This window comes from Rhinolophus ferrumequinum, chromosome 4 (assembly GCF_004115265.2).
Source record: "Rhinolophus ferrumequinum isolate MPI-CBG mRhiFer1 chromosome 4, mRhiFer1_v1.p, whole genome shotgun sequence".
Lineage (NCBI taxonomy): Eukaryota > Metazoa > Chordata > Mammalia > Chiroptera > Rhinolophidae > Rhinolophus > Rhinolophus ferrumequinum.
Genome location: NC_046287.1, coordinates 94,291,285 through 94,307,854, shown reverse-complemented (window position 1 = coordinate 94,307,854; position 16,570 = coordinate 94,291,285). Strand labels below are relative to the sequence as shown.

Below are 16,570 nucleotides of genomic sequence, written 5' to 3'. Positions count from 1 at the left end.
AAACAGAGAAGATTCTCTAGTTAATATGCAATAAAATTAGAAAATAGGAACAAAGTCAGAAACCAAAGATTCTTCTACCTAGAAATTTAAAATTTATTGAACCATTTTTGTGTCAAAGAGAAAGTGCACACTGAAAGTGTAGAATTTTTAGAAAGCTTAAAAAAATCCTATAGTATATAGCTTAAAACGTGCTTAAAGAAATATCCATAGCCATAGAGCAGTAGAAAAGAAATACAGAAAAAAGTAATTAAAATGTAAAAGTTGGGAAAAGTATACCCAAATAAATGGAAGTAATTAATAAACAGAAAAGGAGGAATTAAATTCAGAGGACAGAAAATAATTTAAAACCTGATACTTAAAAATCATTATAGAAATGTATAAATCATCATTAAGCAATTCAAGAAAGAGCAAAAATGTGAACATACAAAATAAATAAATGACAATTTCCATAATTAATATAGAAACAGGAAATTAAAGAAGTCTTACATGGTAACTGCACAGCTTTCCCTAGAAATTGGTAAGACAATCCTGTAGGAAAATAGGCAAAGGATATGAATGGTCAGCATATAGAGGAAAATACATATGGCACATACACATTTGAAAAGAGCTAAATCCTACTTGTGATAAGGGAAATATAATCTTAAACTAAAGATACCATTTTTCACATATTAGATTGACAGAGTCTCAAAATTCAACATCCATCTTTATTAGCAAGGATGTGGAGGAAGCACATACTCTCACACATTGCTAACTGGAGCATGATTTAGTATAATACCGTGTGTAAGGACAGTTTATTGATTTTGATCAATCTCTATGAAAAATACAAATACATACACTTTTTAACCCAGTGATTCATCACTTGTGTGCATGTGAAATAATGGCTATTCAGAGTTATTCATTTTGTTGTTTAGAATCATAAAGGTTAGGAGAAATCTTAAGTTTCTCTTAATACAGGAATTGTTAAATTAATTATGGTTCATTCATTAAATAGAATGCTATGCAGTTATTAAAAAACTGAGAAATTATATAATAATACCACAACTATATTGTTAAATGATTAAAAAACAAATAGATGGGTATGTATTGAGTGCTATTTATGTATAAAAAAGAGAACATAAGAATATAATACTTCCTGTATTTACAGTAACAAAATCTAGTAGAATACATAAGAAACAACAAATTAAGAACAGTGGCTCCTAATGGGAAGTTGGTGGAAACAAAAGTAGATATGGATCATTTAAATTTTTCAACCATGTGAAAGTTACCAGTTGAAGCAATTTTTTAATAATAACATTGTTTAAAATACATATACTAAAAACAACAAGAAACTTAAAATCTTGGAAGAATTTTTACTAATTATATTATTAATGGAGTTGGATTGAATAAAATCAATGACTGATGAGTTAAAATGAAGAGTTCTTGATTAGAGCAATCGTGGAGTAAAAGGACTTAGGTAACACTGAAACTGTTTTCTTAACTACTTAGCTACACAAAAAATTAAGTCTAAATGCTTCCTGTCAATACGATTGATTGTAACATTAAATATAATAGTAAAAAATAACACTTTAAGCATGAACAGCTTGATAGTTAATAGAGATAATGGTTAATAAAATACATGTTGTTCACTGGCTGTCAAGTTGGACTGTTTAGGTTTGGATCCTGGCTTAGGTAATATTTTCTCAGTGGTCTTGGAAACATCCTTGAGTCTCAATTTTTACTCTACCGTATAAATAAATAAAACCATACTGCTTCCCTCATTGAGTTTTTAGGATAAATGATAAGTAGATCTAAAGTGGTTAATCACAGTATATTGACGTGATAATTTGAATAGTTAGCAAAAAGGTAATAAGTACAATTTAATATACAATTTTGATGAAATGAGAACATTTCTTCAGTATGATATTTATCTTTAAAAGCGGACATCAAATATAAATATGAAATACTAGCAGCATTCAGATCAGCATTGAGAGAAATATTTCTACGAAAATCTAATTATTACTTGTTCAAGATTTGAAACAGAAATAAAATGCAATTATTAGAGAAAAGGAAATGGGTATCATTATTATAGAAGGTTTGATTATATACCTAAAAACCTAAGAGAATCATCTTTGAAAAATATTACTTAGTAATAGTATGTTAAAAAATATTACTTAAACTCAGCATCTTATTTGTGTTAGTCTGGCAGTGAATCTGACTGGGGTCCAAAGGTAAAACTAAACTGACGTGTGGGTGGGTTTGTTTCCTTTTAACACCTAGTTTATAATTTTTGTCAAGTAGCTGGAATACAATGTGCAAGATAATCCCTACACTTTAATTGTTAGCTGAACTAGAGATAGGTTTGACATCTATCATTAAAATTGAGAAATTTGTTCCCAAAATATATGCAGCTGCTCCTTCTGCCTGAAGATGGAACTTAAATCTCCTCTCCTGGAGCATGGGATGGACTTACTGGCTCCTTTCCAAAGAAACCTGGCAGCAGTTTTCACTAATGATTAAGGCTAACATCAGCACTCACATGTCATGTTGATACCTTGTACTCCCTGATTTGATGTGATGAGAAGGGAAGTTCACCTCTGTGGTATTTTCATAAAAAAATAGCCCTAGTCTCATCCAGAGAAAGCATCATACGTTCCCACATTGAGGTATATTTTATAAAACATTTGATGAATACTCCTCAAACCTGTCAAAGTGCATGAAAACCAAACAAGGGGAATCTGCTACAGATCAAAGGAGTCTAAGCAGATAGGAGTAGATGAAAGGTGATATCCTGGATTGGATCCTAAACAGAAAAAGCACATGATAAAAAAACTGGTGAAATATGAATTGTCTATAGTTCAGGTAGTAATATTATACCTATGTTGATTTCTTAGTTTTGACATATGTATCATGATTAGATAAGATGTGAACATATGGGGAAGCTGGATGGATTCTATCTAGGAAATTTCTGTAATACTTTTTCAACTTTTCTATAAATCTTTTTTAAAAATAAATCCTAACAGTTTCTAAAATAAAGTTATATAAAATTGAAAAATCTAACTTGAATATATGCTTGAATAGAAAATCAAATTATTATTTCAGGTAGATGGCCTGATTGCAGTTATCCTCAAAACAGAATTCTAACAAGTGGTTCAAATAGATGATCAAAATACCTAAATGCTAAAGGGGACTTCTGGTCAAAATAGAGCAGTAGGTAAACTCTTTGCTCACCTCCTCCCACAATCATATCAAAATTACAACTAAATTATAGAACAACAGTCACTTAGACCCACTTGAGGACTAGGTGAATAGAATTCCTATAACTAAGGACATAAAGAAAAAAATGCCTTGAGACTGGTAGGAGGGGAGGAGGGGACGAATGGTCTGGTCCCACACTCACATGTGGAAGTTAAAAATCAGGAGGGATATCATCTTGCGGAGGTCTCCCTTTAGGAGTCGACCCCAACATAGGGCTCCCCAACCCAGGACACCAAATATTGGGAAGAAGAGTACCCATAACATCTCACTGAAAACCCATGGGGATTGCATCCAGATGAGATGGAGAGTTGCTAGAGATGAGATCAGAATGCTCCTCTTGAGGGGCCCACGCACCATCTAGGTCAATCACAGATTTTCTCACTCTAAGGTCTAGCTCCAAAAGTGCCAGAGACACACGGAGAAGAACTAAATTAACTAACTTCAGAGAGAAGGCTGGAGGAACAGGGTCGGGGCAGCTGTCTCTGGGGACAGAAGCACTGGCAGGTGCCATTATTACTTTGTTGAACTCTCCTCCCACCCAGCTGGCAGGTTCAGACAGGCACCAAATCTGAGCTCTCCATTAACCTGGTTAACACAGTTCGACTTGCCCTGATAAGTCTCAGAGACCTCACCTCACCCAACTTGTGGGCCCTGCCCAAACCTTTTACAACAACATGTCCACACAAGCTGCCTGCCTCCGCTCATGCTGCGTAATTTGCCAAGATCGCTCACAGGTTCAGAAATCACAAAGAAGCAGCAGCTGCCCTTTGCCTGCCCTATACCTCTTTTTTCAAAATTAAAATTTATTGGGGTGACAATGGTTGGTAAAACTACATAGGTTTCAAGTGTACATTTCTATATCATCTATATCACATTGTATGTTCGCCACCCAGTTCTTCCATCACCCCATTTGACCCCATTTACCTTCTTCTACCACCCACCCCCTTACCCTCTGGTAGCCACTAAACTATTGTCTGTGTCTATGAGTTTTTGTTTCTTTATTGTTTATCTTTTTCCTTTGTTGCTTTCCGTTTTATATCCCACATATCAGTGAAGTCATGGTTCTCGACTTTTTCTGTCTGACTTATTTCGTTTAGCATAATAATGTCAAGATACATCCATATTGTCACAAATGGCACTATTTCATCATTTCTTATGGCAGAGTTGTATTCCATTGTGTATATATACCAGATCTTTTTATCCCATCATCTAGGACATGTTGGTTGTGTCCATGTCTTGGCCACCGTAAATAAAGCTGCATGAACATTGGAGCACATATATCTTTACGGATAAATGTTTTCAATTTTTTTTTTTGTTGTTGTTGTATATACCCAGGAGAGGGATTGCTGGGTCATATGGTAATTCTATTCTTAATTTTTTGAGGAGCCTCCACACTGCCTTCCTGTACTTCTTACTAAGTGGCCCCAAGCCTGCCATAGTTAGAAACTGGTCTCAAATTGCATGGTGGCCTCAAGCCTGGCATATGCGGCAGCAAGTCTTGGCTTGGAATGTAGTTTCAAATAAGCTGTGACAAGCCCAGCAGAAGTGGTGGCTAGCCTCAGCTCACATTGTGGTATTCACCAAAGGGCCCTAGCCCCACACGGGTGACAGCCAGCCTTGGTTAACACCATAGCCTCTCAGAAGCACCTCCAAGCCCAGCACAAGTGGCAACTAACCACAGATTACTTTGGAGCTCCCACCAAGTGGCAGCAATCTGGGCACAAGTGGTGGCTGACCTTGGCCTGTACTGGAGCCTCACCCAGAGGCTTTACAACAAATACACTCAGTGGCTGGCATCAGACCACAGCAGAGGACCACCAAACAGCTCCACAGTAACACATCTGAAGGATGTATGTGGCTGGCATGAGAACCCTGCTAAAGTGACTCTTGCTCTGTAAGGTCAGCCCCTGCACAACAGCTCGTCCGCTGTAGTCATGGCTAGTCCTCACAGCCAGTCAGCCTGAGTGTCTTTCTCTTCCACTGACATGTCAACAGTAATCCAGGCTCAACTACAATAGGAGGGCACCCAAAACCCACACAAGTGACACCCCTGGAGCACCCATCTTAAGTAGTGAGGGAGACTGTGCCAATGGGCCCTACAGGATACCTACAATATAAGGCCACCCTGCCAAGACTGGGAGATGTAAGAGGTCTACCTAACATAGAAACAAACACAGGGAGGCAGCCAAAATCAGGAGACGGAGAAACACATCCCAAATGCAAGAACAGGACAAAACGCAAGAAAAAGATCTAAACAAAATAGAGGTAAGCAATCTACCAAATGCAGAGTTCAAAACACTGGTTGTAAAGATAGTTGGAATCAGTGACAACTTAAAAAAAGAAATAGAAACCATGAAAAATAACCAGTTAGAAATGAAGAATACTATAACTGTAACGAAGAATACATTAGAAGAAAACAACAGCAGATTAAATGAAGCAGAGGATCAAATCAACAATCTGGTAGACAGGGTAGTGGAAAACACTGAATTAGAAAAGTGAAAAGCAAAAGAATTTCAAAAATGAGGATAGTTTAAGAGATGTCTGGGACATCAAGCATATTAGTATTCACATCATGGGATACTATAAGGAAGAGAGAGAACAAGGGATCAGAAACGTGTTTGAAGAAATAATGACTGAAAGCTTCCCTAACCTGGAAAAGGAAATAGACATATGTGGTCAGACAATTAAGTTCACAAACTTGTTTCAACGATGTTGCTAAATTTTTGTGATATCAGAGGGATTATTATTTATGAATTTGTACCAACTGGGAAAGCAGTAAACCAAGTTTACTGTTTGGAAGTGCTGAAAAGGCTGCATGAAAAGGTTAGATGAAAATGACCTGAGCTTTTCGCCAACAATCCATGGCTCTTGCATCATTGCAATGCACCAGCTCACAAAGCACTATCTGTGAGGGAGTTTTTAGCCAGTAAACAAATAACTGTATTGGAACACCCTCCTTACTCACCTAATCTGGCCCCCAGTGACTTCTTTCTTTACCCGAAGGTTAAGGAAATATTGAAAGGAAGACATTCTAATAACATTCAGGACATCAAGGGTAATACAACGACAGCTCTGATGATCATTCCAGAAAGAGTTCCAAAATTGCTTTGAAGGGTGGACTAGGTGCTGGCATTAGTGCATAGCTTCCCAAGGGGAGAACTTTGAAGGTGACCAAAATGATATTCAGCAATTAGGTGTGTAGCACTTTTTCTAAGATGAGTTCGTGAACTTAATTTTCCTCGTACAAGTGCAGGAAGCTCAGAGTCCCAAATAATATGAACCCAAAGACACATCATAGTAAAAATACAAAGGTTAAAGGCAGAGAATCTTAAAAGTAACAAGAGGAAAGTAGTTAGTTACGTACAAAGGAGTTCTCATAAGACTGTCAGCTGGTTCCACAACAGAAATTTTGCAAGCCAGAAGGGATTGGCAGGAAATATTCAAAGTGATGAAAATCAGGACCTACAACCAAGATTATTCTACCAAGCAAAGCTATCATTTAGAATTGAAGATGAGATAGTTTCCCAGAAAAGAAAAAGCTAAAGAAGTTCTTTACTACTAAACCAGTATTACAAGAAAGATTAAAGGGACTTCATTAAGTAGGAAAGGTCCAAAATATGAGTAAGAATATATAGAAGGAAAAGCAATTCTCACTGACAAAGGAAGTACTTAATAAAAGCAGTGAAGTAGCCAACTATAAAGTAGAAAGGTTAAAAGACAAAAGTAGGGATACCATGTATAATTACAAAATTTAATGGTTATACACAAGCAAACACATAGAAAAGATATTAAAAAAATGACAAAAACAAATATGGAGGGGTGAGTAAAAATTGTAGTGATTTTAGAATGTGTTTGAATTTAAGCGAACATCAACTTGAAACAGAGTACTAAAAACATAGCTTGGTATACATGAAGCACATGGTGACCACAAACCAAAAACTAATGAAAGATACACAAGAAACAAAGAAAAATAAATACAAACATAAAACTATGGAAAGTCATCAACATACAAGAGAAGAGAGCAAAAGAATAAGGCACAGAGAACTACAAAAACATGAGAAAACACTTAATAAAATGACAATAACTACATACCTATCAATAATTACTTTAAATGTGAATGGACTAAATGCTCCAATCAAAAGACATAGGGTAGGTGAATGGGTTAAAAAAACTTGTGCATGTGCTGACTACAGGAGACTCACTTAAAATAAAAAACTGAACACAAACTGAAAGTAAAGAGATGGAAAGAGATACTTCATCCAAATGTAAATGAAAATAAAGCTGGACTAGCAATCCTTATATCAGACAAAATAGACTAAAAACAAGGGCTTTTAGAAGAGGCTAAGATCATTTTGTAGTGATAAAGGGATAATTCCTACAAGAGCATGTAACTCTTGTGAACATTTATGCACCCAGCATAGGAGCTCCTAAATATATACAGCAAATATTAACTGACATAAAGGGAGAGAGCGGCAGTAATACAGTCACATTACAGGAATTTATTACCCCATTGTCATCAGTGGATAGATCATCCAGTAAGAAAATCAAAAAGGAAACAGAGGCCTTAAAGTACACATTGGAATCGTTGGACTTAATTGGTATCTTTTAGGATATTTAACCCTAAAGCAGCACAGTCTACTTTCTTCTGAAGTATACATGGAACGTTTTTCCAGGATAGACCACATGTTGGGTGGCAAAATCTCAATACATTTAAAAAGATTCAAATCATATCAGTGATCTTCTGTGATCACAATGGTGTGAAACTAGAAATAAATTACAAGAAGAAAACTGCAAAACATACAAAGTTAAGGAGGTTAATTAATAAGTTAACTAAACAATGAATGGTTAACAGTGATATCAAGGAAGAAATTAAAGATACAATGAGAAAAATGAAAATGAAAACACAATGAACCAAAATCTATGAGGGAAGTCAAATGGTTCTAACGGAAATTTATAGCAATACTGTCCTACCTCAAGAAACAAGAAACAAGAAAAATTTCAAATAAATAATCTAACCTCACGACTAATGAAACTAGAAAATAAAGAACAATGTGCAAAGTGAGTAGAAGGAAAGAAATAGTAAAGGTCAAAGCATAAAACAGAGTAAAAAAAAAAAACCACAAAAAACAGTAGAAAAGGTCAGTGAAGGTAAGACCTGGTTCTTAAAAAGATAAAATTGATAATCTCTTATCCAGACTCATCAGGAAATAGTCCAAATAAATAAAATCAGAAATGAAAGAGAAGTGACAACTGATACCAGAGAAATACAAAGGGTCATAAGGAAATGCTACGAAGAATTATATGCCAGTAAATTGGATGACTTGGAAGAAATGGATTAATTCCTAGAAACATGCAATTTTCCAATGCTGAATCAGGAAGAAACAAAATCTGAACAGATTGGTAAGTACTAACAAAATTGAATTAGTAATCAAAAAATTCCCAACAAACAGAAGGAAATTTTACCATTCAAAGAATTAATACCTGTCCTTCTAAAACTATTCAAAAAATTGAAGAGGAAGGAATGCTCCCTAACTCATTTCACAAGGTCAGCACTACCCTGATTCCAAAACTAGACAAAAACAGTGCCAAAAAAAAAAAAAGAAAGACAAAAAAAAAGTAAAGAAATTATAGGGCAATATCCTGTGTGAATGTACATGTAAAAATTGTCATCAAAATAATAGCAATCCAAATTCAGCAATACGTTAAAAAGATTATACACCACGGTCAAGTGGGTTTTATTCCCAGGATGCACGGTTGGTTTAGTATCCACAAATCAATGTGATATATCACATAAACAAAATGAAGTATAAAAATCGTATGATCATGACAATAGATACAGAAAAAAACAACAAAATCCAACGTCTTTTTGTGATAAAAACTCTCAGAATTGTGGGGATGGAGTGAAAATACCTCAACATAATAAAGGCCATATATGACAAACCCACAGCTGAAAATCATAGGTAATGATTAAAATTTAAAACTTAATAGACATATTAAACAGTTTAATAAAATTTAAGAAAGCATTGGTGAACTGGAAGATAGAAATGATGAAATTACCTGGAATGTAGCACCAAGAGAAAAAGATGACAAATAGGAAAGGAAGTTGAGAGATATGGAGAAAGAATGAATGTTTTCATAGAATAAAATAAAATAAATTTAATCAAGGAGGTGAATGATCTGTACACTGAAAACTATCAAACATTGATGAAAAATTATTGAAGAGGTCACAAATAAGTGGAAAGGTGTTCTGTTCTCATAGATAGCTGAACTGATATTGTTAAAATGTCCGTAACACTTAAAGTGATCCACAGATTTAATGCAATCTCCATCAAAATTGCAATGTAATTTTGCAAAGAAATAGAACAAACAATCCCAACATTTTGTTTGCAATTACAAAAGATCCTGAATAACCAAAGCATTCTGAGAAAGAACAGAGCTAAAACCTTCACACTTCCTGATTTCAAACTATATTAAAAAGCTATAGTAATCAGTGTGGTATTGGCATAAAAACAGACAGACACAGATCATGGGAACAGAACAGAGTCCAGAAACAACCCATGTGTATATGGTCAATTATTTTATGACACAGGGACCAAGAATATACGATGAGGAAAGGATAGTCCCTTCAATAAATGGTGTTGGAAAAACTGGATGTCCACATGCAAAATTAAATCTGGACTTCTGTATTACACCATACACTAAAATCAATTTAAAATGGATTACAGAGTTGAATGAACATAAAACAAACTAAAACACTCCTGGAGGAACACATAGGGAGTAAGCGCCTAAACCTTGGTCTTGGCAATAATTTTTTTGGATTTGACTCCCAAAACAAAGGCAACAAAAGGAAAAAATAAGTGAGACTACACCAAACAAAAATTTTCTGCACAGCAAAGGAAACCATCAACAAATGGAAAAGGCAACCTATATATATAGCATGGGATAAAATATTTGTAAATCATACATCCAATAATGGGTTAACATCCAAAATATATAAAGAATGCACATAACTCAGCACCGACACAGTCCAGTTCAAAAATAGGTAGAGGATCTGAATAGATATTTTTTCAAAGAAATGCTAATACTAATACTAAATACTTTAGGTACACATAAAGATGTTTTAACATCACTGATTATCAGAGAAATGCAAAGAAACTTTGTATTTCCCTGCACTGCTTCCATGTCTATGTTGTGTATCATTTAATAAAGCCAATGAAATAGTTATGAAAATGAATTAAAATAAAAATTGGTATAGGATAAAGAATATGGAATATTAAATGATTACTAGATTGAGATGGTCTTTCCAACGTTAGCTCCAAGTGAAGAAATGGCAAGGTTAAAGCTTCATAGATTTTATTCAAGAAAATGAAAAACCACCTCTATGTCAAAAACAAAACAAAACAAAAACCAAAAAAAAATCCTTGAAATTCAAAACATGGAAAATATTTGTCAATTTTTTATAAAGGGATAATGTCCTTAACATTATTAGGTTTCTTGCAATCAGTAGGAAAAAGGTGGCCATACAGAGAAAAAATGATCAGAGATGGCATCAGACAGTACTTGGAAGTAATGTAAATGGTCAAAAGACTTGTGAACATTTATTAGCATTTCTTGTAAATTAAAATACGATCTATTTTTGTAAATCATATTGACTACTTTTATAATTATTATATTACATAAGTTTGTTGAAGCTGCTGGTAAAATGGAAGTTTAAAATATATGTATTTTTGGAGATCATAAACTGTAAAGTCTCACAAAATAAAATTAAATATAAAAGCTTTTAACCACATCATTTCAGTTACAAGAATTTGTCCTAAGGAAATAATCGTGGATATGCCCAAAGATTTACCTAAAGGCACAAAGTTTTTGGTGCAAAAAAATTAGAAATAACAAAAATGGCCAACAGTAGTGAATGGACAAATTATTTTACATTCTTATTATCAATTATATATATAATGAAAATGAAAATTCAGGACACAATATATTGTTGATTTATTGGAGATAACGTTACAGATTACCGTATACATAATTGTTTTCATTGTATTTATATCACCTATATTTATTTGTCAGATTTATATGCATAGCAATTACTCTGGAAGAACATAAACTGGTATTTAAAGTGATTATCTGAGTTATAGAATTAGAGGTTCTTGTTTTTCATGTTTTAACATATTTGCTGAATTTGTTACAAACAGTATTTCTTTGGCCACCAAAAAAAGTCTTATTCGTTGTGTGAAGGAAATTAGAGTATGTTTTCAATAGAATGTTTAGTAACCTAATAGTATAATTTGTAGGGGCATAAAGGTTACTATTTGAAAAACAGACCATACTCTTAATCCAAGAGGACATAAATCCTGTAAAATTACAAAGGTAAAGCAGATAGGCACTCACATATCTGGCCCAGTGGAGCCACCCTGTCCTGATGCATAGAGCTGGGTCTTTGCTTAGCGGGTCCATGGGCAGTCAAACATGTGATGGACAGGACCCATGTAGCCACTCTGCCTGATAGAGATGAAGGTGTTTTCAATTACTCTTGACTCCTTTGCAGCAAACTTTATGGGGCAAACATTGTTTTAAAGCAAACTGTGGGAGGAAGCTGACCCATCTTTTCTCTGGTGCATGCATAGCATCCTTGAAGCCCCTCTAAAAGGCCAGAATTAAGCTGTTCTATAAACATTTATACACTGTAGGAGATAAGCAGCAGGGAGGGAATTTCTTTAGTAGCTGAAATTGTAGTGGCACAGCTAAGAGATTACTCTAAATTCCAGATAGCCAGATTTTGGCAATTTTTACCAGCCCTGTGTATTTGAGAGATATACATCAAAGGATATGCTTTGGCATTTGTTCTTTCCCTATTAAGAGCAAGTGAAAGTTTCAGGCCTCCTTTGTTTGGAGTGTGGCTTGACTTGGAAGTCCCTAAAGCCTTGCCCTACAGAACCCCTTAATATCCATTAGTCCTGATTTTTTTTTGTTTTCCTTTTTAATGACCAGTTGACCTTTTTCAATCTTATTTAAGTGTTTTACAAACACAACCACAAGACAAACGCCCAAACTTCTCTTGGGTTTAGGTAATTTTGCTTTTTCCCTCCTTGGACTAAGGAGGATTGGGTGAGGGAAACATCTGTCTTGTGTCTTTTGTTGTGTAATGTGGAGCTTGGAGGCTGATGTTTAGAAGAGAGGATTTCTAGGTGAGTGGTACCTGGAAAAATGGTTCATATTTTTGATTTTGGCCTTTAAATTAAGGTAACAACAAGCTATTTTGACAGATAAATGGTGAAATTGTAGTCACTTAATCAAAACAAGTAATTTCTTTCTTATTCACATAAAATCCAAATGGATGTTTTTCAGGAGGCCGTTTTACCCAAGCTCTGATCTAGAGACCCAGGCTTCAACTTTCATCTTGTGTCTCTGTGTCTCTATCATATGGCCCTGGTGTTTCTGCCTTGAGGAAAGAGCACTGAAGATATGCCTGAGTGCTTTTTCTATGGACAAGGCCTAAAATTCGTTCACAATTTTCCTGCTCACATTCCATTGGCTATAACTTAGCCAAATGGACACACCTAGCTGTAATATAGGCTGAAATTATATCCTAGTATAACTGTGGACTCTAGAAGAAAGGAACAAGAGTTTGGCAGTTACATAGTTTACGCCATAGTTGCCATGTTTGAACAAAGAATCATAAGAAAAGCAAGGTAAGAAATGAAATACCTTGGATTGGACCCAAGAAGATCCAGATTTTGATTTTTAAGAGTGACACAAGTGAGAGGCATGTAATAATTCCCTAAGCTAGAGCTAAGTGTTCTAGGAGGTCCTTAATAGGACCTTCTATCTTAATTATAGATTAGGTTGGGGGGGGCAGTTAAATGAGCTAACAGCAACAACATAGAAAGTTGTTTATTTATTTATTTATTTATTTATTTATTTATTTATTTATTTATTTATTTATTTTGGTTTTAAATCCAATGGCAGACTACAAATACAAGCAATAATGATTGCCCTGTACTTCTGTCAAATTATTTTGCTGTGTAATCCCGGCATCAAGCTAGAATCCTCACTTTGAATCACAATTTTAAATTATTGATATTCAAGTGTTTTATGGATTATGTTATAGACTTTAAATTTGGAAAGAAAGCATTTAAAAATTCTGTGGGGAAACCGATAATCTTTTTCTTTTTAAATTTTTATTGGAGAATATTGGGGAACAGTGTGTTTTCCCAGGACCCATCAGCTTCAAGTCAAGTCATTGGTTTCAATCTAGTTGTGGAGGGCGGAGCTCGCTGGCCCATGTGGGAATCGAACCTGTGGCGTTGGTGTTACGAGTACCGCACGCTAACCAACTGAGCCAAATGGCCACCCTTTGGAAACTAGTAATGTTAACCTAATAAACTAAATAGTTATTAGAAATTTGAAAATAATAGCTGTCAACATTTATATAATGTTTTATAATTTGTATATTTCACACTTTAGTTTGCACAGATATTTTATTTGGTAAGTGTTTAAATGGTATTTTTGGAACTTAGGAAGATAGCTATGCTATGTATATACTGTCATTTCTTTTGTAGATGAAAGTTAGTAAAAATAATTACATGATTCTGTATCTGCTTATAGATTGTACTTTCTTATCTCAAAGTCATGAGAATAGAAAATCCAGTGTATTTCATAGTATTTTGTGCTATTTTTTCTCCCTCTTTTTCTCCAGGAGAAAAGTTGAAATTATGCATACTCATAGTCTTTTCACTCTTCTTGGAGAAAGGCTGATGTTGCATACAAACACTGTGACTGTCACCACGTACAACACACTTTATGAGGTAAAAAATTAAAAGTGGGTGATGACAATTTTAAATGTTTGTAGTGTAAACCCTCTATGGAATTGGGATCAGTAGTTGGTCAGTAATCTAAATTGCTAAAATCTAAAAAGCCAGTAAAATTAAAAACAAATAAATTTAAAATTGTATTTGCACACATATCTACATACTCTTATTTGACTTTTTTAAATTTGTTTTTGTTTTTGTTTAATGTTGGTCCAGAGGCTTTTCTTTGAGTATAGGTTGGCTGATTGGCTTTACACAGTTTTAATTTTTTGCATATACCACACCTATTATGTATTATATATCAGTTCTCTCTCTTGCTCTCGCTCTCTCTCTCTCTCTCTCTAGTATGTAGCAGTTACCAACATTAACCTAGAATTGATTCTGGGATAAATTTTAGGTAAGAATTATTGGTAAAAATGATATCTAGAAGAAACTTTAGATCTCATTTCAATTCAGAAATCCCTTTTTTATAATTTCTAACAGATGGCCCTACAGCTGGGATTCAGGATTTTCTGTAATGCATGTGCTACCTCTCAAAGTAGCTGTTTTTATTTTTAAATATTAGGAATGTTCCCTTATGTTAACCTCACTTCTACTTTCCTGAAACTGATCCTCGGTAGCACTAAGTTCTTTTCTCTAGTACAAAGATTAGCAAATTACCAACACCCATCTGTGTATGGCCACGAGCTAAGGAGTGTTTATATTTTGAAATGGTTGAAAATAATCCAAAGAAAAATAATGTATGATATGTAAAAATTATATGAAATTCAAATTCGGGTCCATAAATAGTTTTGTTGGAACACAATCACACTTGTTTCTTTACAAATTGCCTGTGGTTGCTTTTGTGTTACAGTGACAGACTTGCGTAGTTGCAACAGAGAGTGTTTGTCACGCTCTCATCACTTTGCACTGCTGCTCTACAGATCACAGTGATGCAATAACGTAACGCATATAATGCTGAACCTAACATTTATTTTTTAATACCAGCGTATATTTGCCATGTCAAAACAAGAAGAGAAAAGTGGACTTCAGATCTTACCCTTTTAAAATACAGTGGGCTGTGGATATTTTGGTATAGATTTAGATGGTAAAACATTGTGTCTATGACACAAGTAATGCTAACACAATATACACGGGCATTACTAGATTAAACACTCATAATAATATTCCTAACTCAGAAAAACAATGGTCAGAAAATAGAAAACAATATCTCATCGTTGCAGATGTTTTACAAAAATAAAATGAAAGACATTGAGGAGGGAAGATGCTGAGATTCTGAATGGAATTGTACTACAATTTTAAATTAATATGGGACAAATTCAAACTCCTCCAACACATTTTTTTTTTTTTTTTTTTTTAAGACACAGGCCAGATATTGCTCAAGTCTAGTTTTTGAATGGCCCAGAAGTAGGGGATGGTTTTTACATTTTTAAATTGTGGGATCGGGGGAAAAGAATATTTTGTGGCATGTGAAATTTTATGAAATTCAAATTATAGTGTCCATAAATGAAGTCTTACTGGATCACAGCCATGTTTTTTTCATTTAAGTATAGTCTATGGGTGACTTCCTACTGTAATGACAGAGTTGAATAGTTGTGAGAGAGGTCATATGACCCACAAATCCTAAAATATTTACTGTCTGACCTTTCTGTAAAAACTTTGCTGCAAAGTTAAAATTCTCTCTCTACTGCAACACAGAGAAATATGTTTCCCTTCTGTTGTTTTTGTAAAGTTACATTTTAATCTGGTATCAGAATTAATATACATTCATTATAGAAATTGGAAAACACAGAAAATCACCATAATAAAATTTATCCGAGTATCTTCATTAATACTTAGGTTAAAGGTATATATGAAATCTTAACTCATATACATGTATACACAAATGCTCACGCACACACACACACACACACACACACACACCCTTATGAAATACCGTTCAGCCATAGTTTTATGTCTTGATTTTTTCACTTAGCAATATACTGCAAATACTTTTATTACAAAATGTTCACCTTAGTTGGGGAGGGCAAACTAGGTTTTGTGGTTATCTTAGTCCATTTGTGCTGCTATAACAGAATACCATAAACTGGGTGGCTGATAAACAACAGAAATCTGTATCTCACCGTTTTGGAGATTATAAAGTCCAAGATCAAGGCACTGGCAAATTTGGTGTCTTGTTCTCACTTATTTAGCGATTCATAAACTGCCTTTTCTCTGTTCTCACATGGCAGAGGACAGGGGACCTTTTCCTGGGTCTCTTATATAGGCACTACTCCCCTTCACAGGAGGCCACTGCAACCCTCATCACCTCCCAAAGGCCCTACCTCCTAATGCAACCATACTGGGGTTAGGTTCTAACATGAGAATTTGGGGGTGGGGTACAGACGTTCAGTCTATAGCAGCAGGAGATATGGTGATTTAACAGCTCTGCAGTTGTGGCTCGGAAGTAGTAGCGATATGAACTCAGTGGGGTGGCTGTCCAATAACACTGTATTTACAAAAACATTAACTTTAGCTGTTTTATT

The 16,570-nt window shown here is 34.7% G+C and overlaps 1 protein-coding gene and 1 long non-coding RNA gene across 2 annotated transcripts in view; one reads left to right on the top strand and one right to left on the bottom strand.

Annotated features, from left to right (window-relative positions):
* The window catches only part of NBEA (neurobeachin), a 658,659-nt gene that overhangs the window by 160,777 nt on the left and 481,312 nt on the right, over window positions 1-16,570 (top strand). The window contains 1 exon segment of the mRNA XM_033103847.1: window positions 13,934-14,042. Within this exon segment, the coding sequence (XP_032959738.1) occupies window positions 13,934-14,042 (109 nt within the window).
* The window catches only part of LOC117021089 (uncharacterized), a 160,798-nt gene that overhangs the window by 11,476 nt on the left and 132,752 nt on the right, over window positions 1-16,570 (bottom strand). The window contains exon 3 of the long non-coding RNA XR_004422807.1: window positions 487-528. This is a non-coding gene — a long non-coding RNA (uncharacterized LOC117021089). The remainder of the gene's footprint in view (window positions 1-486; window positions 529-16,570) is intronic.